The following is a 24,098-nucleotide window of genomic DNA, read 5'->3' on the forward strand; positions in this document are numbered from 1 at the left end:
AGTCCTGTTTGACAGTAAGTCACGAATTAATTTAATATCCATCATAGTCGGTGGTAACAATATGATTAATCCTGACTTCAACATATACGCCCCTCTCAATATGGCGTCGACGTTGACGTACGAAGTTCTGAAGAGCACCTGAAGGCAACATAACCGACAGACGCCCTTATTTTATTCTTTGGGAAATACTTATTTCGTGTTAAATCCTTTACTGAAATATCATTTTTCAAAGTGTAACAAAGAATATTTATTTATTTCATTTTACTGATTTGAATGACTGATTTGTGTCCCGCACGTGGCTCAGACCTCCCTCCTGTTGTGACATAATCCAACATGGCGGCCACCGTTGGCAGACTGCTCAGGACCTCTGTGAGTTAAACTCTTGATTTCTGTCAGCTTAGGCTGTTTGTTCGCTCTGTTTACCTCGGTTTGCAGCTCCGAAAGCAGGAATAAACTCATGTCAGAAGAAGTTTTTAATTAATTTGTTCAGAAACGTGTTAATGTGCTGCGTATATATCCAAATTTGACACGGTGTTTCCAACCACTGGTTCGCGGGCGCTCCATGCGAACATAAAAAAATAAAACCGTGTTCAATTTTATTTGTTAATTATTTGTAAATGTGCGCTATAATTATGTATTTTGGCTAAACTTTTGAAACAGTTGTGTGACTTCATTTGAGCAGCAATTAAAATAGTTTTCAAATGATGACAAGATCAAAATGAAGGTTAAAAACAAGGTCAAAAACAGTGGTTATTTATATTACTATATAAGATATTTGTCACAGATTTTCTATTTGTTAAAAGATGGCAACAAATTCGATAAAGTGAAGACATTTTGTCCCTCAATTTACATTGAAACTCATGAAAATTTGTTACCCAAAATCACAAAAAAATCATAGTTGTGTTTTCTTTTTTTGTATATGTTGACTATTAAAATGTCAAATGCTCTTAACTGACTTATAATAAAGTTAAGATGTAAAAAAACAAACAAACAAAAAACAAGAAGGAAGTAAATAGTTGGCAGCTGGCAGCATAAATCCGTTGTAATCTGATTTACTTTTTTTCTTGTTCATTAGATGCATCCAAACTAAGAACCTCTTTTGTTCCAGTTCTTCAGTAATTTATATTTTTAAGTATTTCTTATTATCTTGTAGGTTCAGGTTGCAGCTGGAGGGCTGAAAGTTGCAGCTGCTTGCCAGCATGGAGTTGGCGGCGCTGCCAGGGTCCTTTCTGCTCCGGTTCTCCAGAAATCCTTTTTCTCCACCGGTACGTACCGCATCACTAACAACGTCCAGGAGTCAATATTATTCTTTCTACTGCTGATGATCATTAATCAGGTTAATTGTTTTAGTCCTACAGATGAGATTAAACCAGAACTGTTTGTTTAAACCAAACACGGCTCTGTCAGGCACGGCGGTGGCAGGGTGATGATTTGGGATTGTTTTTCTTATTTTAGCTTTTAAATCAACCAAAAGCAGGAATTTACAACTGAATGGTGAATAAACAACTAGAGGATTTAATCATTTTACATCATTTAGATCTTTATTTCTCAACTGGTGTCAAACTACAGATTAAATTGTATTTTTCTTCCTGTAAAGTTTAGTTTATTTTTCAATCTTATAAAACAAAAAAAAAAAACAGAAGCAAAATTGTTTTAATTTAAAATAAATAAATATTAAAGAATATTTATTATAATTTACTAACTGTGTAAGATTTCATTTTCTCTGCTTCAAAAATATTTAACAAATTAAAATGTTTAGTTTTGCCTCTTTTCACATCAAATAGTTGCTGATTTCTGCCATAAGGCGCCGTTTACAGACCAGCCTCTTACACTGATGTGTAAAGGAGAACAGAGAGAGCTGCTGGCCGAATCTCCAGACAAACAGAGTAAGAATCGTTTGACGTTTTGTTTATCAGGCTCCTCCAGATGGGCGGCCGCCGTCACTCAGCCGGCGCCCGGCTTTAAGGCCACTGCTGTCCACAACGGGGAGTTCAAGGACCTGAGTCTGGCGGACTTCAAGGGAAAATACCTCGTCCTTTTCTTCTACCCTCTGGACTTGTGAGTATTTGTGAAAAAAAGCAAACTGGGATTTAAGATGTGAAGATGCAGAAATGGAGAGAACTGAAACAGTTTGTTATTATTGGTATTGGACTAAAGCGAAACCTTTAATTCCTGCGTTTTTGCTGTTTTCAGTACGTTCGTGTGTCCGACGGAGATCATCTCGTTCAGCGACAAGGCCAAGGAGTTTCACGACGTCAACTGCGAGGTGGTGGGCGTGTCTGTGGATTCTCACTTCACCCACCTGGCCTGGATCAACACGCCACGAAAGGTGCAAATGACTCTGAATACGCAGCGACTGCAGCGCGTACGTGGATGAATATGTGTGTTAGCGGCTTTTATTGCCCTTCCAGGCTGGAGGTTTAGGAAACATCCACATCCCTCTGCTGTCGGACCTCAACAAGCAGATCTCCAGAGACTACGGGGTTCTGCTGGACGGCCCGGGAATCGCACTGAGGTGGGCTCACTGTATCCGGAGTTACACCTGTTAACATCTTTGACGTGTTTTGTTATCATATTCAAAGCCCTTAAATTGTTTCCTACAAGCAGAAACGTCAACATATTTTGTGTGAGAGGCAAACTGTGAAGAGGAAGTAAAATTATATGTAGATTTTCAATTAAAAACACCCATAAATAAAGTCCAGTTTCCTTCAGAGGTGATTTGGTCTGTAAATAGTCCAGCAGTGAGTAATTTAAACTCAGATGTACTGAGATTACAGAACAACTGGACAAGTCCAGATGTTCAGTGAACATTAGAGGAGGAGGAGTTTAAATCAGAGTAGCTTATAAAACAAAATCCCCAGTTTTTAACATCTGTTAAGTCTGTACTTTATTCATCCAAAGGGGAAAATAAATCAACAATTAATGAACTAATTAATTGATGAATATCAGCTTCAGTTTGTGCAAAAGCAAACAACTTGACTTTGGTTCTATCTTCGTCTGAATGAAGTTTTTAAATGTAAATAAAGAAAAAAGAACATTTTTCAAATTGTAACCAATTTTGGTTTTTTATCTAGTGACTTTTTCTGTTTCTTAAAATGAAATGACAGAAAAGTTTCAAAAACTTTTTATTTAAATCATTACGGTGTAGTATTAGAACCAGTGTGAATTGTGGTAAAAAAGTTTTAATACAAGAATAGTCATAATAATTAATATGAGAATAACATTAGAATAAACTTGTAATACTACTTTATTGTTGAAATGCTTTTTCTGAATTTTTTTTAGTGTGGCCTTAATACTCGTTATAAATACAAGATGTTTGGTCCTGTGTCGGCTGTTATCACTTTATTTCCACCATTAAACTACAAATTTAATGGTGGAAATAAAAATCCAGATTTTCCAAAAAATTGCATCTTCAAAAACAGCAATTTTGAGGTTAAATTATGGAAATGGGCCTGATAATGATGAGGACACTCTGGAAGAAACCGTCGCTGCGGCACCAACTCGAAAGTTAAAGTCTAAACAGTTTCATGTCCAGCATGTGTGGGGTCTGCAGAGTTGTGTTGGTCTAAAATACCTCTCTTACCCATAGAAACATCCGATAATCTTGTGTTACATTGGTTTAGGGGCTTATTCATCATCGATCCAAACGGTGTGGTGAAGCACATGAGCGTCAACGACCTGCCAGTGGGTCGGAGCGTAGAGGAGACGCTGCGCCTGGTCAAGGCCTTCCAGTTCGTCGAGACGCATGGAGAGGTTTGTCCAGCCAGCTGGACGCCGAAGTCGCCCACAGTGAGTATCTCTGGGGAAACTGCAGATCCCTACAGCACCTAAACACAACGCTGCCCGCAGGGGGAATACGGCAGGCCGTTTTAACATAAAATCAGTTTCACCACACTTACAAACCAGATATTTTAAATTGGCTTATGAGTAAAAGTATTAGAAAGTTAAGATATCTCTAATTATGTTTTGACTTGTGTAAATGACAAATTTGCCCTCGAGTTGTATATTCAATAAAGTTCTGAAAGGCTTTTTGAAGATGCACCATTTTCAGCTTGGAAACGGGTCGACAGCGACTCTCTCAGCGGAAGTGAATAAGCAGAAACTTTTTGCAGATTTCTAAAATGGTCATTGTGGCATTTTCTGACAATTTTGTGCAAAAAAAACCAAAATTGAACAGCTCCGTTACAACACGGCGCTCACGCAGTTCTTAATTCAGATTTCTAAAAATGTTATTTAGATGAGTTACGTTTACATCCACGTTATTTTATGTTGTAAGTATGGAAATGACAAATCCAGTAATTTGAGTTATAATTATTATTCTTACTAGTCAGAATGTTAATGCGGCGAGCTTAAATTCAGATTCCTGAAAGTCAAAATACCTTTTTGGATATCCAGAATGTAATAAAAGTGATTTTATAATAAAATGGCCTGCCATTTTTCCGTCCTCTTTTGGATTAGATTAGCTTGGAGTCGAGGTCAAAGGTCGATCAGCCCGTCTGCTTCATGTTTGGATGGAGACTAAAAGCTTTTAACTAACTAAGCTCATTACTTTACCTGAGCAAAGGTTACAGATCTGCTACAGTGTGACCTTCATGTTGGCCTCCTGCTGGAAGGAGGCCAACATGAAGTGGCCTCCAACGGTTAAATTCGGAGTCCTGCTGGGATTTTTTTTACATTTTTTGCAATCAAAATTCCTGATTTTTATGGTGCTACTTTACAAATATGTTCAAGAAATTTTGCAATATTTTTTTCGCATTAAATGGTTACCAAATTCTACATAAAGAAGAAAAAAGACAGATTTTATTCCTTGAGGAACTGAAACGTCTCAATTTACACAATTTTCACAGAAGATAACTTTATCAAGTGAGGCAGCAGGTTTCTAGAAGAAACACTGCCACCTGCTGGTGGGAGCTCATGGAGCGTCGTTGCAGTTGCAGTAAAAATTTGATTTATTTAACGTGTCAGAGAAAAAAATGTAGGCGCTAATTTTTCAGTCATATTTTCACCATTTTATTCATCTATTTATAAAGATCAGAGTTCCAAACTAAATCTCTTATTCACAAGATATATTTAGCTGAAAACTAAATATTTAATTTTCAAACTAAACATTTAGCTCAGATCTAAATATTTCGCAAGTTAATTATCTTCATTGACACTCAATATTTTTGACCATTTGTGTAAAATTCAATTATGCATTAGCGTTTAAAAAAAGAAGCTTTTTATGTGAATTTCAACAAATTATTGTTGAAATTCACATAATTTACCAAATTTCCACCAAATTTGAGAAAGAAAATAACCAGAAAAAGTGCAAAACGCGTTTTCTGGTTAGTTTTTCATAGTAAAAATTTTAAATTGTTATTTATAATGAGCTGCTCTGTTGCTTTGCAACAAGAAGGTCCTGGGTTTGAATCCCCAGCTGGATTTTGTTTCTGCTCTCATCAAGTGTTCGGTGAGAGCAGCATAACGTCGTCTCGTTCCTTTTCAGATCAAACCAACCCCTGAAGGATCGAAGGAGTACTTTGAGAAAGTCAACTAACCGTTCCCACCGCCGTCAGGTGAAAATCACACAAAATAAAAAGCTTCTTAGTTTACCGGTAAATCTGTTCGACAAACTCCTGGCTTTGACTTGTCTGGACCGGTTTGTGTTTCTGTTTATCGACTGTATGAAGATAATAAAAATCACGCTGAGTAACCCCTGTACATAAACATGTTTATTTTCTTTTTACAGCAAGTTAATATGCAGGTTCAAAATGTCTGACAGTGGTACACAACATGAAGTGCCAAAAATCAACCGAAGTGGGAGAGAACTGGAAATTAGAAAAAAAAGGCATTTGCCACTTCTCATACAAGTAGGGTACATACTGTATTTACACAAAGTAGGGAGAAACACTCTGCAGCACAGTGTGGTGATGGAAACATCTAGTTTTAGGTGTACATAAACTTTACTTTGTACAGTAGCAGAAACGACGCGCCGCCTCGTTCCTGCAGATAAACGGTGTTTTTCTTTTTAGCTTACCGAAAGACGTGGGCCCTCTTTAAAGCTTTGAATTCCAAATAAAAAACGTCCCCCAAAAGAAAAGCGGGTCAAAATGTGGCTTCAGGAGTACGAAACAGAAAAAAAAATGGAGGCAGAATTTGATGAAGGTGGTTAATGTGGAAAAAACTTCATGCAGTTTCAGGCAAGCTGTAACAGCGCCCACCCCAAGCACCGAACTAAGAGGAAAACAAATCAATGCAACTAAAGGATTCATTTAAAAAAAAAAAACACCCTGTAGTAAAACTGTACAACGAAAATACATTTGGGATCTACATCTAAAGGTACATTATTAAGGTTATATACACGCCACCCCATCCATATATTATCTTTACATGTAGACTTCATTCAACCCAAACATTTAGAAAACAAGACTAACTTGGAGATGGGATCACATCAAACGGCCATTAAAAACAAACAAAAGAAGAAAATCAGTTCTTCCTGCACCTCAGCTGCTGATCCGTTCCTGTCCAGTTCAGAAACCCGACAGCTGGTCAGAACCTCACCGACTGGATGGACTGCTTCTGGAGAATTAAGCCACCAAACGGAGGGTGGCGGCGGGTTTTTGTTGTTTTCAGTGAAAGTAAAAGAACAAACTACGGTACGGCGGAGAGACGACGACACTGCGAGTGACTTCCAGGAATACAAAATAGAAACGAACCCGGCTCCCGTGTAATCCGACGCAACAGAACCAAGGCTTTCCGAACGCTCCGGCCTCTTCACTGAAGAGAGCTACGCTACTCCGTCAACGTGTCGTCTCGTTTGGGACTGGCTCGGGGGGGAAAAGAGAGAAAAGTCGGCTTTAAACATTCAACCCCCCCAACCTTCTCCTAAAGCAACTGATTAAAAAATAAAAACCTCGAGTTTTACATCTCCTCCACAGACTTCCCCCTCTTAAAGTCACGGTGTTGAAATTTATTCAGAAAAAAAACCCAAAAAACAAAACAATGTTGAACAAAGTGAGATTCTCACAATCTCTCTGCAAGAGGGAAGGGAATAAATGACTTGTGCCTGCCGTCTTCCAGAACACGAAGGTGGATCAGTCAAATCCCCGTGTTGCCGCTACGCTGCTTAGTCGATTTTCACGTTTGTGTAGATCTTCCTCACGAAGGCACTTGTTCCCATGTAGCCGACGGCGCCTGGAAACAGATTGAATTAAGCGGGTCGGTTCTGCAGAGGAGCTCTAGGAAATGTCTGAGCAGCAGTCGGACCCGGAGAGCCCAGAAGGCAAAAAAACACCTGATTGACATCAAACACTTTTTGAAACGGGGGTTGTGTGGAGTATGTCTGAGTGGGCATTAGGCAGAGATATTTAAAATCAAACCTGTCGCACCGATTAAAGAGCAGAAGAAGAGTTTGTTCTGAATGTATGGAGTACAGACTAAAACAGTGACGACCCTCCCCCACTTGTTGCTGCTTACTGCTGGTCAGCTGGCTAAATGCAGGATTCTTGAGATTTTCCTTGCTCATGAGAAAAATTTACCATTTCAATAACAGTAACTAAGGTTGAAATAATCTGATTAATTGCAATGAATCGATTATAGAATTACCGTATTTTCCGCTCTATAAGGCACCTAAAAACCTTCAATTTCCTCAAAAGCCGACAGTGCGCCTTATAACCCGGTGCGCCTTGTATGGACCAATATTGATCCACAACAGGTCTAGAAACTACGGTAAGCAGCTGCCAACTTCATTTTCGCCCGTAGAAGAAGAAGCGCGCAGTGCATGCTGGGATAGTTGTCAAAACGCTGGTTTGTTAATAAAGTTTGACTGACCCATCTACCTACCGATCTGATAATCAGGTCGTCTGCAGGTCATTTAGCACCAGGTTCTCCACCAACATGCTGTGCGCAAACGGAGATGGGTGACCATCGTCCGGCCCGGCCCAGTCGCAGAAGGCTCTCCACGCCGACCGGAGTCGGACTGTTTTGTTGACATTCCCTTTAGTGCAGCTCCATCTAGTGGATGCATAAAGTAACTCCAGCCTCTACAGTAGCGTCTATTCTATGCGCCTTATATATGAAAAAAGTTTTAGAATAGGCCATTCATTGAAGGTGCGCCTTATAGTGCGGAAAATACGGTAATCAACTAATTTAGTAATAAATTGCTAACCAGAGTGCACCAACTGAAAACGGTTTTGAAAAAAATACAAACAGAGCAATAATTAAGACAAAACTGTACAAAAATATACACAGTTTGCATTTAAGATGGAAAAAAAATCTTACAGAGTGTAAAAATGTTTTTACCAAAACTCCTCATGTTGCAGTTTTGGCTTCACCCGGTTGAAATTGTGCAAAAAAATATTAATTGAGCTCCTTCTGCTCAATGGATTTTTAGTTGGATAAACACGAAAATAACCAGAAACTGTACTAATTAAAAAGAGAATTAAAAAATTGAATGAGTTTTTTTTTTTTTGCATCTTTTAATGTATTTCTACCATAAACTCAGCAGAATGTGGCACTTTTTATCTGGTTAATCATCAGAAAAATGGATTTCTAAAACAGGTCTTAGCTGGTGGTTATTTATCACTTACACATTGAACAAGGAAGCAGAAAAAGTCCTAATTAGAAGCTGCATGTTGTCAGCTTTAAATCAGAGTACCCATGTTTCTTCAGTTTGAGACATTTTGGTGTTTAAATCGGAGCAGAAACTCACCACACATGATTCCCAGAGCAGTGCTGAACACGGCCATGTAGCCAAAGTAGAAGGACGTTTGAAATAATCCATACATCCTGAAATGCACAAGGAAACATTTTAGAGTCAAAGAACATATTTTTAATTTCAGTTTTCTATCACATATTATAAATGCAGCCATCACTCACTTAGTTTTGAAGAAATAGTAGTAAAAGGAGTACATGTAAACGTAAACCGCAGTAGATGCAGCAGAGAGGAAGCTCGTCCACTGCCTGGAGAAAACAAACAAACATTACATTTACTCACATTTACTTGAGTTACTCTTTGGAAATATTTTTACTACGCTGCACTTTTTACTTTCACTCAAGTAATTTTATAATGAAGTATCTCTGCTCTTACTTGAGCAAAGTTTCTTCATTTTCATGTTTTATAAGTCTTTTATTGAAAATAAATGATTTGGAAACATTTGCTTTTTGCCTGATTTTATTACTTGTATGAATTATCGTCATTATGGTCCTCAAAATACCAACATTTTCACTTAACTTTATCTTTTGGTCCATCTGACGATGTCATTTTTAAATATTAAATGGTTGATTTTTGGTTACTCTGCCACCTCTGTAGCATAAACACATGAAGCAGAGAATAAAACCCTGATGTGTGTTTAAAACAAACGCTCACCATCTGTAGTCCTCGGCGTTGAGCAGGAAGTATGTGCACACGATGGTGACGCACACCGTGACGATGCAGAGGATCACCAGGACCAGCATCATGAAGCCGTACACGTAGTAGATTTTGTAGGCCCAAAAGGAGGTGAAGATGAAGTACCTGAGAGGAGAGGAGAGGAGAGAGCGTGTCGTTGCGGCGCGGCGTCTGAGGGAGAACCGGATCATTTCCTCAGGAAACACTTACATTTCTATGAAAATGGAGCCGAAGGGCAGGATTCCCCCGAGGCACACGATGACAGCCGGCTCCATGAACCTGAGGCAGGACGAGATTCAACACAATCAGAGCGTTTATGTTTCCCTTCAGGGAGACTAAACGTGTTTTCTGTTTAATATCTTAAAAGGACAAGTCAGACGTTTTTTTTTCTATTTTACAGCCGATGTTTCCATGAAAAGCAGCAGTTTTCCTCAGAGTCGGCAGCTCAGACTCACAGAACAGAAACAACTTCAGCTGTTTCAGCAGCAAACACACAGATTCAAACAAAACGTAAAATATAACAACAAAAATAACAATACAACACTGTACAAGTGAGGGCAGATTTACAGCATAAGAAAAAAATCCTGTGCAAAAATACTCATGTGCAACTGAGTGAAAATCTAAAGGGGCAGAATTATGTATTTTCCAGGCTCAGTGTTATTTTATAGCATAACCAAGAAACTCTGTTATCTTCAGTTGTAATAAAAATGTTATGTTTGTAAAATCTGCCTTTAAAAAAAACTGACATAATTTAGGGCCTTGAAATTGGGTCTCTGTCTCTTTAAACAAAAACTCCTGTTCTTTCCGAAACTCCACCTTCAGGAAGTCAACATGGCTCCTCTATTAAACCTTTAGCAACGTTTTAACCAAGTGTTTCACTGAGAAGTAGCTCCTACAATGAGCTCAGCAGATGCACTAGGTGTTTGTTAATTGCTGCTGGCTAGTCTGAAGGAGCCGAGTGGAGCAGCTCTCTTAGGCAGAAGGTTGTTAGCTTGGAAACTGCAGCTCAGAGGAGGAGCTGCGCCAACCAGGCGTCTTGCCACGGAGACTAAAGGATTTCTCAAACATTCATTAAAGAGTTAAGGAAACACTCCAGGTTTTATAGTGCTATTATAACCTGAAGTAAAGCTGAAAAAGTTTATTTGATACGATACCGTCCCTTTAAATAAATGTACAAGATCTGCGTTTAAAATAATGACACACTAAAAAACTGTAAAGATTGTGCGGTAACACTTTATTTGAAGGGGGGTGAATAAGACTCATGACACTGTCATAAACATGTCATAACACCTGTCATAAACGTGTCATAACATGTCATGAACATGAATAAGCCTTCATGAATATTTATGACTGTTGTCTTAAAGCGTCATTCAGTAAATTATGACACTTTAAATACAAAGTTGACATTATTCAAAATGTCTTTGTTATGACAACTTGAATAAATCATTACTGTTTAAACTTTACCTTTAATAACATAAAGTTACCTAATTTTTAAAGTGCAATCAGTAATACTTTTATAACAAATTTATATCAGTAATGATTTCTTGCTAATATCAAGTTGTCTTAAAGACATTTTGAATAATGTCAACTTTGTATTAAAAGTGTCATAATTTACCGAATGACTCCTTAAGACAACAGTCATAAATATTCATGAAGGCTTATTCATGTTTATGACATGTTATGACATGTTTATTACAGTGTCATGTCAGTCTTATTCACCCCCTTCAAATAAAGTGTTACCGACTGTGCAAACAATAGCAGGGATTTGTTGGCTACAAAGTCTAGGGCTGAAACAATAATCAATTATTGAAATAAATGTCAACTAATTTATCAATCAATTGTTAACTGTATTGTGCAGAGCGCAGACTAAAAAAAGGCCATTTGATAGAGATACAACATTCAGAGCATTAATTAGGTCAAAATTTAACAAAATCTTTTCATTTTGCAAATGAGAAAAGATTTAAAAACCTTCTTTTTGATCAATAATGGGTTATTTTCTTAAAACAAGCTCCTATATTTTGCTGAAAAGTTACCTGTAAGTTAGTTTTGTTTTATTCCAAGTATGACAAGATATTTACACTAAAATCAAGGCAGAAATACTTGGTAAGATTTTGTGTTTTTGCAAGACAATTTGTCCATCTGTACATTTGATTTGCAGTAATGTATGTGCTGCTCCCTGCTGCAAAATCATCCACCCACCATTTCTTCTCGGGGATCGGCCGCGGCACGGCGTTCACTCTGCAGGGGAAGTTGGGCTGACCAGACAGGTTTCGCCCCAAAATGGTTCCCACCAGGTTCAGAGGCAGGATGACGAAGAAGCAGATGCAGCAGACAGCAACCTGCAGCGGAAAGAGAAAACACATTTCTGTTTACATCTGCTGTGTTTTCATCTCACCCCGACTGTCGTTGGTGCAAAGAGAAATCAACACAAAGGATCAGCAGATGGACTGATTAGTGACAATACATTTATTTTTCCTCATTGATCTTGAATAAAACATCAGAAAAGGCTTCGTTAAGAAACCAGGGGGGAGAACGGTAGAAGGTTTATGACTGGATAACACCATGTAGAGTAAACGGAGCAAACTGAATGTGTGAATCGTTTCTGGTGATTTCATGGAGGCTTCAGCTGCACAAGAGCATAAATACATAAATATATGGAGAATGAAGAGTTTCAGACATTTTGGCAAGTAGAAAGTGTTTAAATTTAACCAAGATTTGTCCTTTTGTAGCGTAAAAGTTCAGTTAAGTGGATAAATAACTAATATTTAATAGCAAAATCACCTGCAGAAATTTTTCTGGGCTCAAGAAAAATATGATCTATTCTCTACTTTGGGAACAGGATTAGAGTCGCTCTGTATTTAACCACGTTTAATTATGTTAATGTGAAACATATTTGGGTGCTTTGAAGTCTGATCTTCAGTAAAAAATAAAAGTCACTGGACAGATGTGTTTATTTAAACCAAATATGTTGTGTTGAACTCAACATTTTGCACTGGAAGAAGATTTTAATTCATTGTTAATAATTCTGCCTATATTTAAAAAGTCTCCTTCATTCTTGAATTGGAGTCAGTGGCCAAAAAAACACAACTATCCAGCCACATGTTGGTCAGAGATGTGACCTTAATTTCATTTGGTGGTATCAGAGGAAAGGAGGCTCAAGTCACATTTTTACGTTGAATTTATAACGTAAAAAACATAAAATTCCTCTAAAATACATTCAGGGTTAAGTCTAATGTGAAACAGAGGGTGTGAATGCTGACTGGCTGAGCAGCAAGTCAAGCCTTCAAGCAGCTGTTTGTAGTTAAGAACATGGTTGTTGATGAATTGATAAAGTCAGGCAGCGTCCTGTGAAATGTGTTTATTTCAGTTGAACTCTTTAGTTTAATCCGTTTCCTGTTTGTGCAGCGGATTCGTTGCTTCTGCTGTTCACCACGTCCACCAAACTTTTCATTCTCACCGCTCTAATCGGGTCGCAGCAGATCGCCGACACCGCAAGCTGTTGACTCGGATTCCTTCTGCGTGTTGCAATGTGAAGCAACGACTCACCATGGTCCCGAAGGGGATGGCTCTGGAGGCGTGGTAGTAGATGGCGATGAAGTTGATGAAGAAGGCCGTCCCGCACACCATGGCTGGGATCATGAAGGCCCCGATGAACATCTGCTTGATCCATCGCCTGCCTGCAGTCACAGAGTCACACTTTTTTAAAGGGTTTTTCTTTTCAATGGGATATGATATGGGAGCTTTATTACCTCCTTGTTTTGCATACAAACTTCCACCGAAGTAGCCGTTGACGGGAGAGGTTGCAGCGTAAACAAAAATGGCTGTGCTCAGCATGGAGCCCCTCCTGCAGAAAACACAGAAGGTTTGAGTTCAGACCGGTGGACAGTTTCCTCTAAAGACGTCTCAGATCTATTCCACATAACATGTACTAGATGTTTTTTGATTGTTTTTTTCTGTTAGCATCCCTTGTAAATAGCAACACATTCTGTCAAATTTAAAAACTATGTTTCTGGGTTGCAAAACCCATAAAATGCAATCGATAAGGGAAACTTTTGGGACATAACTGCAGCGGCTGGGGGGAAAAAACACAATTACAAAAAAAAGATGGTGTAGAGAGAACTAATAGGTTGACTATGTTGGTCAAACATAAAAATAAACTGCAGCAAAACGTTTTCCAAATGGCTCAGAAAATGCTGTTAGGAATAATGTAAAATAAATAATGCAGCAAGTCAAGCATAGAATTAGACTGAATAGATCTTTCCTAATGGACCAGGAGCTTTATCACGATACCCGATGTAGAATTTCTCTCACTTTTGGATCTAGCATTTAGTTAATTTACCATAAAAATGGAAATAAAGTAAAAACAACACAATGTTCAGAGTTCAGATACTCACTCTGTGTATAGATCCTCCACCATCGCAACGATGATGACGATGAAGGAGACGGAGAAGATCTGGCAGCCGGAGCCGATGAGCGAGGAGAAGATGAGCGGATGGCTGGACGGCCTGAACACGTCGCCATGCACCTGCTTCCAGCCGTACTCATCCCCCAGATCCCTGTCCTGTCGACACACGGCGACAGGAAGCAGAGCGGAGCAGCTTCAGCGACGAAGAGGCGTTTAAAACCAGCATGATGAAACCAAAGTTCCCGCGGGTCGCTCACCATGTCGTCCATTTCTTCCTCTTTGCTGTATCTGGCGTAATCCTTCCTCAGGGTTCTCATTAGGATCATGGACACCAGGCCCACCAGGAATATGACCATCATGAAGGAGTTAAAGATGGAGAACCAGTGAATCTAAAGGCAGGAAAAAAAGGTTAAATAAATATAATGATGGTTCATTTTATCTCCAGACACCCAGTGACACTTTACAAGAAAAAACACTATACAAGACGTTCAGTAGAAATGAAAAGAGGTAAAGAAACAAGAGGTTAGAATGAAAAGGGCAACTTGAGCGAAGCATTTTGATTTGTTTTGGGTACGCCTGTTCTGATAACAAATTTTATAAACTGTCCCAGAAGTTATCGCAATAAATGATACTATTGTTGTTTTGAAACCTCTCAAGTAACATAAGGGCATAATAATGCAAGTAAACCCCCTAAAAAAGGTCAAACTTTAATTTCGAGTAAACATTTACCAATGGAAGTGGAAGATAATTTTAAATATCCAAAACAAATAAACAAAACCACAAATAAAACTGATACTGAAGTCTCTGTAAATAAAACTGTCCTTCAAACACGGGGCAGATTTAAGACTTATATCATCCAGTGTTTTGTATAAAGAGAAACAAAACAATCAACCAAAACTTTAAATAAATTCTGTAAACGACTGGAAGTCAGTGAATCTGCTGTAAAACTGGGGTGATCTGAGAAAATGTCGAGGATTTAGTCTGAATCATCTGAAGTTCCCAAAGAGAGAGTTACAGAAATGAAACGGAGAAATGACAAACACTGTGGATCAGGATGGAAGCAGAATATGAGCAAAGAGAAGACAGAGAAAGAAGAGGAAGAACATATAAACAGATAAAAACTTAAAACTCCTCTAAAGCAGGAAAAAAACATTTTTGCTTTTGAGAAATCCTTAAAAAAGAGAGAAACAGTCAGCAGTTTGACTTGCACTTCCTGAACAGCAGCATCCATCCCAGCATGAAACCCGAGGAGCATTTCACTCACCCGGTGCTGAAAGAAGGACGGGTCCAGGTACTTGTCAAACCTGTCCTCAAACTTCACATCCGACTTCTTCCATTTCACCTGGGTGGGAACAAACATGCAGGAATTGAGGTCAAATCGCGTAACCCACGGTAACACGCCCCACTTCCTGCCTCTTTTCCCTGAGCAGCTAATCAGAAAGTGATTCAAACGTTTTATTATTGTCAATCTGATCATATTTAATAATTTATTTGTAAAACCACTGGCATCAGCATTCTATGACCTGAGTGACCGGCAGTATGTTTTGTTGTTTTAAGTCTCCCAACAAGTTTCCAAGTTCAGTTTATTAACTCAATCAGTAAAATGTAATCAGCACTGCTCAGTCTGTGGGATTCTCAAAAGAAGAAAAAATGCAAATGATTCACAGTGAATTTCTTTTTTTTTAGACTAATCAGTAAAACATTTTTAAAAAACAGTTTAAAACTGTAAAAAGTGGCTACATGTCAGCTTCTTATACTTATTTTTCTTGGAAAGATGTAAAGCTTTTAAATTTTTTTTTGTGATTTAATGACATGAACATTTTGGCCAATAGGTATTAATATTGCTGTTCTGGTCGATAACCGATATCCTATATATATATATATATATATATCACTACTGTTGACACATTTAAAAAAAAAAAAGAAGATGAAAATAAATGCTGGATTAATATCGGCCCAGTTTTGTTTATCAGACGATGCCGATGTTGTATCTCTAATGCTTAGTGAAAAAATTATCAACAATATTGCGTCTCAGAAGAGATGAAAAGCTCGTAACATTTTAGGGGGCGTTTACACGACAACGATCCAACAAAAACAGAATCTTTGTTCCGTTTTTGTTGGATCGTTTACACGAAAACATTCTAATTAAGATCTGTGTTTACACAGCAACTGTACACATCGAAAACGTGTAATGCTCTCGCTGCGCCTAGTTGGTGCTAGGTTCTTTGAAACTGAGTGCGCATGTGTTAAAAAAAGTTGTACTTGAAGGCATGTGGATTTGCGTTTCCCCATCAGGTACCGTTCTCCTATAGATTGGGAGAAAACACGCATTGTGTGCGTCTGATTAGGGCGCATGCAGTTGGTGAAACACCTTGTTTGAGCTTTCACGGTGTCTGTAGCGAGCCCCGGACTGGAAGCTGTTCATTGTTTTTACCTTGGAATGGCCAACAGTCTGTTATTCCTATATCAATTTGATAAAATAGGAATTCCCGCACGTCCCATGTCCGTGTCCTCTGTTACGTTTTTCAGCAGTTAAAACAGTTTAATCCGTTGCTAACAAGTCGTAACCTGTTTTTCCGAGCCGCCTTCAAACGCAACATGAACGCTGAGACGCTTGCGCTGGGTTTACACCTGTGAGGCAGCGAAGGAGACCTGCTGCTGCTGCTGCGCAGGTGTGTTAGAATCATGGCAGCAAACCAGCAAAACGTAAATAACTGCACAGTTTTTTCCCCAAACTAACCGACTGAGTTGAGTAAAGCTGTTGGATGCAGGTAATGATAGCTAAAAGATGACTAGCTAATATCAATACAGCACGTTAAGCTTGTTAACAAGTAGCCTGAAGGCTGCTGGTGTTGTTGTCTATGTTCAGCTACGTAGATTAATTTTGCCCCCCAAAATAAGTCGGTGCCCCCCGTTAAACTCGTCTGGAGCCGGGCTGGTCCTGGTCCGTAGTTCTCTAGATAAGAGCGCTGAACGAGCAGCCGTGTATTTTGCCACCTGGGCGATGCGGAGCGGTGAAGAGACGCTGAGGGAACCGTATCTGATGGGGAAACAGTAACACCAGCATTGTGAGTAGTTTCTTCTTCTTCTGTGGATTGTAGGAAGCGTCATGCTATGCATGAGCTGGGGATTCTCTGGAAGAAAAGATCCGTTTTCTAGGTTTACACGACAACGGTAAACGGTACGTTTCAGAAACAACGCACTCTGGAACCCGTTTTCAATCTGTGCCGCTGTCAGAGAAAACATTCGGTGGTTTTGTGTAAATCCGCACTACAAACGCAACAAAACTCTTCCGTTTTCCCCCGAAATCGTTGTTGTGTCAACGCGGCCTTAGATTCACAGCAAACAGGCTTCGTCCATTTCCTGGACTTTTTCTGCGATCCACAGAGTTAGGGCAAGAATAACTCTGTTTTGTTTTAAATATGAAAGTAAAGTTTTAAGAACAAACAATTACAAGTCCAGTAGAAGACTTTGTATTTATTTTGATTCAAATAATTTAAAAAGACTTTTAGCGTTTTATGTTGATGTTATATTGCAGTTGATTGGATTTTTTTAAGTTGTATTGAAAATCTCTTTATTACCTATTTTAAAAAGTCATCATAATGTCTTTAAATACACATTCATATGAATGTGTATTTATATTTCTGCCTGAAATATGATGTATTTCAGGCAGAAATGCACTCAGTCAGTGAGAAAAAAATCTGAAGTTCTACTTTTTATGCAAAGCAACAGTTTGTTCGTGGCAGTGGCTTTGCTATGTCATCACCTTTGTATTCAAATGTGTAACATAAACATATGTTGTTAAAAGTAGCAAATGTTAGGCAAACTAATCTTCACTTCAAGTATCCTGATGATTAGTCTGATTGCAAGTATATTTAATTACATTTAATAGACTGGAATTTAACCATTTATTTACCTAACCATCCGAACTTTTTAACCCAATTGTTAAAAACAGGGAGATTCATAGCTTAGTTCAGTTCTGGTGAACTCAGTGTCGTTTCATAAGCTGAATATATTTCACAGAACAAATAAACGTATTTGCATTTCCCAGAGTCTAATGAAATCACGAAACGGAAGCCTAACATTTGCATACTATGTACAAAGAGCTCTTAGTACTCACAGAATAGGACATGGTGATTTTGGTGTTTGGCATGAGCTTCACTTTGCCTTCGCTCGTCAGGTTTACGTCAACGATCCTGTTGCCGTTGTAGCCGATCTCCAGCTTTTTGTACGTCCAGAGGTAATGCTCCTCTCCGTTTTCGTCCGCCTCGCCGACGATGCCTTAAAGAAAACAACATGGATGGAGTCACTGATCTGAGGGAGGCAAAAGTGCTGATGGGGACACAAGTCTGAACGCAGCGCTGCTAGTCAGGACATGCAAACCAAAATAAGGGGAAGCTTGTTGTATTGCCTGTCACTTTGGTTGCCTCAACTATCCATAGTCCATCTATAATGAAGGTCAACTATAATAAACGCATCAATATCCTCTATGTTACTTCATTTAAGCTGCTGAATGAACTCTGAATTTGTCTTTGTTTCCTCTGATTAAACTTTGATAGATTTAAGAGAATTTGATTAACTCTTCGCCTGCATCGTTCATGTGCAGCTAACCAAATTTATTCCATTTCTGTTTTCATAACGTTTCATTTTGCAAGTTTCAGTCTCCATTAAAACCAAACATAGAGTTTAACAGGAACACATCTTGTTCCCTTTGGACTTGAAGGGTGAATCTGGATGTTTATTTTCTACTTCAATACTATATTTAAGCACTTATCTGTAAACATAAATAATAAAAGGGTTATTTTAATAATAGTTCTTATGCAACTATGCATGCACTGAAACCTAAGGGTAATTTATAGAGGTGACATAAAGTTAAAGTTTTATTACAATATTTTGTGGTACTATTGTGATAACAATAAAAAATGATTAAACCATTAATTAGCCCCACAAACAAATACCACTCGATAGAAAACGGATGCATTTGCAACAGGCTTCTTTAGGACACCAGTCACATAAAAACGTGTGATTTATGTCACTAAAATGCACACAGAGGCAGGAATGGGGCTATTGTTTTTCAAATTTATTGACATTTATTGATTTTCTTATTGAAATAATAGAGAAAATATGAAACAACAATGCAGATAGTTTTGGGAAATTTTAAACATGAATTGAAATTTATCGGGACAACTGAAAATCTAAATTTATCATAAATAAATAACAGGATAAAAGTCCATCCCTACCAGAACCTCCTGCTCCAAGGCAACAGTTCACCATATACATTTATTTACTATTATTCTGCTTTGTGGTTTACAGTCAGTACAAAAAATTGCCAAAAATTTTATCTTTAGTAAGTCAGTTTTTTATATCGCACCAATTCACCACATTTATTTACAAAAATGCTGGGAAACAAAAGTATCACTTTCTGTACTACTTTCAGAAGCAAAGTAATAATTCTGCTTCTGTGCAGAAACTGTTACTTTGCTTTTAGTAATAGAATCATTAAAAAGGTACAAGAAATACTTTTATGCTACAAATAATGAACATTTAGAATCAAATATAGCAGCCAGTGTCTTTCCCATCCACAATAGCCCGGTTTGAACGCAATCAAACTTATAACACTGTAAGAAGTGTTTCTCCAAGGTTATAAAGTAATAAAGTGGAGATCTGCTGTGTTTGAGCTTGTGCATAGAGTTCACCGTCACGCTTGCTGGAAAGTCAATGACTCAGTGCAATCGACTGGGATTAGCAACCCAAAGTGAATTTTATTAAGTTATCTTAAAACTTCAATCCAAGTGAATCCATGTGTTTGGGTTGTTGGCATGTTTCAGGCTATAAATTTAAGATGTTTGATCTAAATATCTAAGCATCTCAGAAGTGATGAATCACGCTTTAACCCCTTAAATGCAGCAGAGTAAATATCAGAGCCTCACCCACTGCATGCAACATCCGCATGCAGACGGGTGGATGTTTAATCAGCCGGAGGAGTGGTGGCCACGATTGCGAAAAAAAAAAAAAAAAAACGTGACTACAAGTTTAGCGTGAAGAGGAAGAGACCTAAGAAGTGTCTTTAACATCCCTCTAATAGTACAGGTTGTGTGTCATCAGAGCTCTTTTGCACAGGTGAATACACTAATGGTAAGTTGCTGTGGGTCGTTTGCATCCTAAATCCGTTTTAAGGTAAATGAAGTAGTAATGAATGAGTAAACAGCAGTCATGCAGCTTCATTCCCAGAACTGGGTTGATCGACTTTTTGGTGGGAAAAACATAGCAATATTTAAAAATCCCAAAACTCTTCAGCATCAACCAAAACCCCAGAGGTTGAAAGTAGCGTCACTTACCCCAGATGGGCAAGTCATCGATGTACATCTGATACCAGTAGTGGTTCTTTATGGCATAAACAAAGGCATCCTGTTTGGGTTTGTCCAAGTTAATTGAACAGTATGTGTTCTGCATGACTTCCTCTGCAGAGATAATGGGACAAAACATTTTGAATTAGGTGCCATAAAATGTGAAACATGCATACATTAACAGTTTTACTCGTGCGTTTGGGCCAAACAAAGCAGAAAACCTTTGAACTTGATGTCCAGGCCGCTGAACTCCAGCTCCACCCCTTGCAGAGCCTCTCCGAGGGTTTCATGGTAATGACTGATGGTCTTCTTGGAGCCCGCGCAAAAGGGCAAAGAGAAATACTTGTACGTCTCCTGTCGATTGTGGTAAGGCCCCACTGTGTTCATCCATAAAACGACCTCCTCCTTATCTGTGTACTACGAAGGGAAATTAAAAGGGATTTATTCAGTTCGAAAATGCTGCACCTGTTCTGCAAGTCCATCGGGTTTCTGAATATACAGGTAGGTACAGTACCGTTAGGTACAGTTTCATATCAGTGGCAACTCAGCAGACTGTGATAATGAGGTTTAAATAAAAAAAGGGAAACCATTAAAGCGTAAAGTATGCATCAGTCCGTTACTGACATCAAGGCATGACGAGGTTTTTAAAAGTGTTTCAAAATTGCACAAAAGTGAAACCTTTTTATTGAGATGCCAACCTGATAGATCTGTCACAATAACAAATTTTGTTGAACAATAAATTGCCCCGGAAGTTATTGCAATAAACAATAATGTTGTTGTTTTGAGACTATTTTCAAGTAAGAAAATACCAACTAATGCAAAAGTTATAATAACACAAGAGCGCATTCTCAAAGGTCAATAAACTGTAATGAACATTTAACACTATAACTGGAAGACATTTTAAATATCCAAAATAAATAAAACAAATAAAATGAATCATGAAGTCTCTATAAACAAAACTATCTTCAAAAACAGGTTTAGTTGAGACCAAAACACCAGACTTTTATGATCCAGTTTATGGTAGAAAGAAAGCAAGAAAGCAAGAAAGATGATAAAACATGCAAATGTAAATTATTGAGTTTGTTTCAATTTATCATGCAATTAATTGATTGATTGCAACAATCTTACAATCCGTTTCTCCGTGCACTGCAGATCAGCTGGCTGAAAGAAGCCTACTATACTTTTCCTTTGCTTACAGGAAAGGTTAATTTGGTTGTTTGGAAAAAATTATGGTGTGGAAACTAAAATAGTTGGCTGCACTGACTGCCAACTTTATCCAAGCAGACAGCCCAACTAATTAACCCTTTATTACTACCTTGGTTTACTGAGTATTCTGCATAAGAATGCACTTAAACTATTGAATGTTGCGAGTTCTTTTTAGCTTTAATTATGTACCAACAATAAATGTCATGCATAAAAGTATAGGAAAGATAAACAATGTTTATTATTATTTTTCCAGAAGTAGGACTGGGTATGTCATTAAAAGTGAGTTGCTGGTGTCTCTGAAAATAAACACCTTTTATTTGCTGTTGACAGTTGTAGAGCTAATATTTTCAAATGCAAATTCAACACACAAAAATTTGCTTTTTTTTTTTCTCAATACCTACTAGCAAAACAAAGTTTATAGCTAAACTACGTTTAATTTACTTGAAGATGAGAATAAATCTTCAAACCACCCAAATTTTCTAGAATCTCCATTCTCAAATATTAGCCCAGGTCAGGTTCATATTCCATCCAAAACGGAAAATAATTTATAGATTCATTTCAAGGTTTAAAAATGTTTCATTTCAAAATTAATCTAAGCTGAATGTTTTTTAATTTAAGGCAGAATTACTCGTTTTTAATTATGTAGAGATCTTATTCTACGGTAACGAACATAACATTTGGACTGAAAGTAGGATTATTACATGTCAATTAACTTATTAAGGTTCCCCCCTACTCTAGTAGAAATACAAAACGTTCATTTAAACATCGTGATATTTTTTACTCTGTATTGATTCGAAAACAGATGCCCATTGTATTCAAATTTGAATGCAAACTAATGAAAATGTACCAGTTATCACTTTCAGGTACGCCTGTGTTGCTCTACAAAGCGATATGCCATGGCTGTGTTTGCTTACGTTGAAGGAAGTGAACTTCCACGTTGTATAAGTCTACTCATCCGACTGCTTTCATACCTACACCAGGTTTTTTTTTTTTTTATTCAGACTGATCAATGAATCCAAGACCTGCTCAACACTTCTAGATAGTATCTGACTGCAATCAAACGTATAACAGAGAAAATACCAACAGGCCTCAACGTTTCCCCTGTGTTCCAGCTTAGCTTATTTACGGTTCTACTTCTGCTTTAACGCTAAATGTAGTTTAAATTTGCTCAACTGACTAATGGAAGCCCATTGGTGCTGTAAGAACAGATTCCACCGGTGCTAAAGGAAAGCTAGTATGGAGCCGTTGTGAAAAGCTAACAGTTAGCATGAGCGGTTAGGCCGATTAAGGGTTGAATGTTCGCTGGCTAACTGAATGCTTATCTGTTCAATAGCACAGGAAGTATCGATTTATCACTCAACAGACTAAAGTTATACACCCTCGTATGTGTGTGATCCTGTTTCTTGAACCGCAGCTAGCAGCTTACCCACAGCATAAACGTCCATTATTTTTCAACGCTCCCCCCCGCTTTCTCAGTCGGCCTCATTTAAACGCCGTCTTACCGTGTGCTCATGCTCGTCCGCGTCAACCGGTAATAAAGAGCCCACTACTGCAAGGAACGCCGCCACTGCCAACTTCCACCGGGATGAACCCATAATTTTTTGGTGAAAGTATGCAGAAAGATTGGGGTTGTTAGCTACGTTGGGCTAATATCCCACCTTCTTCCTGGTTGTATGACAGAGGCAGTTTTCAGGGATGCTCTCTGTACGCTCTCACCGAACCTACGCTGGATTGGTCGAGAGGAGTCACGTGGTGCTCGGTGTCCAATCAGCGTGGAAAGCGATGGCTCCAGCGGTGGTTGGAGGAACTCTGTCGGCGCATCTTGCGCAGGCTTCAGCCACGTCATCCCGACTGCCAAGACCAGAGCTTCACCTTTGACGACCCGACCACGCGTGGACGGTGCGGGGTTTTATCAAAAAGTAACACTTTTAAATTGTTCTCAATGGCCTAAAGCTGGCACCCTGTTTGCTATTCTTAAATTGACATATTTATGGAGTATACCTAAAAGTACGGAAGAGGATTAGGGCCATTGAAAAGAAAAAAAAAAAAAAAAAAAAAAAAAAAAATCAAACTTTAATCTAAAGAATGCTGGTATTAAAGTCAGAATATTGAGGAAAAAAGTAATCATTCTGAGATTAAGGTTAAAATCCTGAGATTAAAGTCAGAATTATAACCTTAATCTCAAAATTAAATTAATCTAAAAAATAATCTCAAAATTATTATTTTTTTTCTCAGAATAGAACTAATTCTGAGAAATGTTATTCTGAAAAAAAGTTAGAATTTTCATTTATCTGTTCAGGAATTGGATAGGGTTTGTTGGAAATATTAATTATGCTGGTTATAATTATGTTTAGTGTTGAAATATTAGATTGATTTTGTTTGTTTTGAGTAGGCCTCAATTTAGGTTACCTTTAGACTCATGGTTTAATAATATAACTAAAGTAGAGCTTTAGTAGAGCACAGACAGATAGCTAAGCTATACTGCTATTGTCATGTTCACAAACTCTGGGTTGTGTTAACATTAAATACATTGGATGACATTATTTAAGCGACAGAACTGAAGTGGAAAAATTAAATACACCAGGGCCGTGCAGAGACCTTTGGAGGGGCAGGGGCTCAAAGTTAAAAAGGGGCACATTGAACAAGATCTTAAAACAATTGTTGAAATTTAACTGCAATAGAGGAAAATTTTATATCATTTTCATGTTAAATTTGTGGCAACCAGAAGCTACCATTAATTAGTTTGACATGTTTTTAAATATTTTCTTAAAGT

General features: G+C 38.1%; 2 protein-coding genes across 4 annotated transcripts; one reads left to right on the top strand and one right to left on the bottom strand.

Moving 5' to 3' along the window:
- Positions 1–220: 220 nt before the first annotated feature.
- On the top strand, positions 221–5,692 carry prdx3 (peroxiredoxin 3). Its single transcript, XM_008430050.3, has 7 exons — positions 221–369; positions 1,154–1,265; positions 1,917–2,058; positions 2,194–2,329; positions 2,412–2,515; positions 3,624–3,789; positions 5,486–5,692. Exons 1-7 carry the CDS (start codon positions 334–336, stop codon positions 5,534–5,536), a joined length of 747 nt encoding a protein of 248 aa, XP_008428272.1. The 5' UTR covers positions 221–333; the 3' UTR covers positions 5,537–5,692.
- Position 5,693: 1 nt separating this feature from the next.
- Positions 5,694–23,116, bottom strand: tm9sf3 (transmembrane 9 superfamily member 3). Of its 3 annotated transcripts, none has more exons than XM_008430052.3 (15): positions 22,984–23,116; positions 20,341–20,536; positions 20,111–20,233; positions 17,893–18,053; positions 15,037–15,114; positions 14,030–14,161; positions 13,762–13,928; positions 13,117–13,211; positions 12,914–13,044; positions 11,567–11,706; positions 9,578–9,646; positions 9,347–9,493; positions 8,857–8,940; positions 8,690–8,766; positions 5,694–7,173 (listed from the first exon to the last, which is right to left on the bottom strand). In XM_008430052.3, the coding sequence occupies exons 2-15, from the start codon at positions 20,504–20,506 to the stop codon at positions 7,106–7,108; spliced, it is 1,638 nt and encodes a 545-aa protein (XP_008428274.1). In that variant the 5' UTR covers positions 20,507–20,536; positions 22,984–23,116; the 3' UTR covers positions 5,694–7,105. The 3 variants fall into 3 exon arrangements, with proteins under 3 accessions (XP_008428274.1, XP_008428273.1, XP_081472241.1); XM_008430051.3 differs by having other exon boundaries at positions 22,828–23,054; XM_081616115.1 differs by lacking the exon at positions 22,984–23,116 and adding an exon at positions 22,752–22,796.
- Positions 23,117–24,098: the final 982 nt, after the last annotated feature.

The sequence above is a fragment of the Poecilia reticulata genome, chromosome 15, assembly GCF_904066995.2.
Source record: "Poecilia reticulata chromosome 15, P_reticulata-male-v2, whole genome shotgun sequence".
NCBI lineage: Eukaryota > Metazoa > Chordata > Actinopteri > Cyprinodontiformes > Poeciliidae > Poecilia > Poecilia reticulata.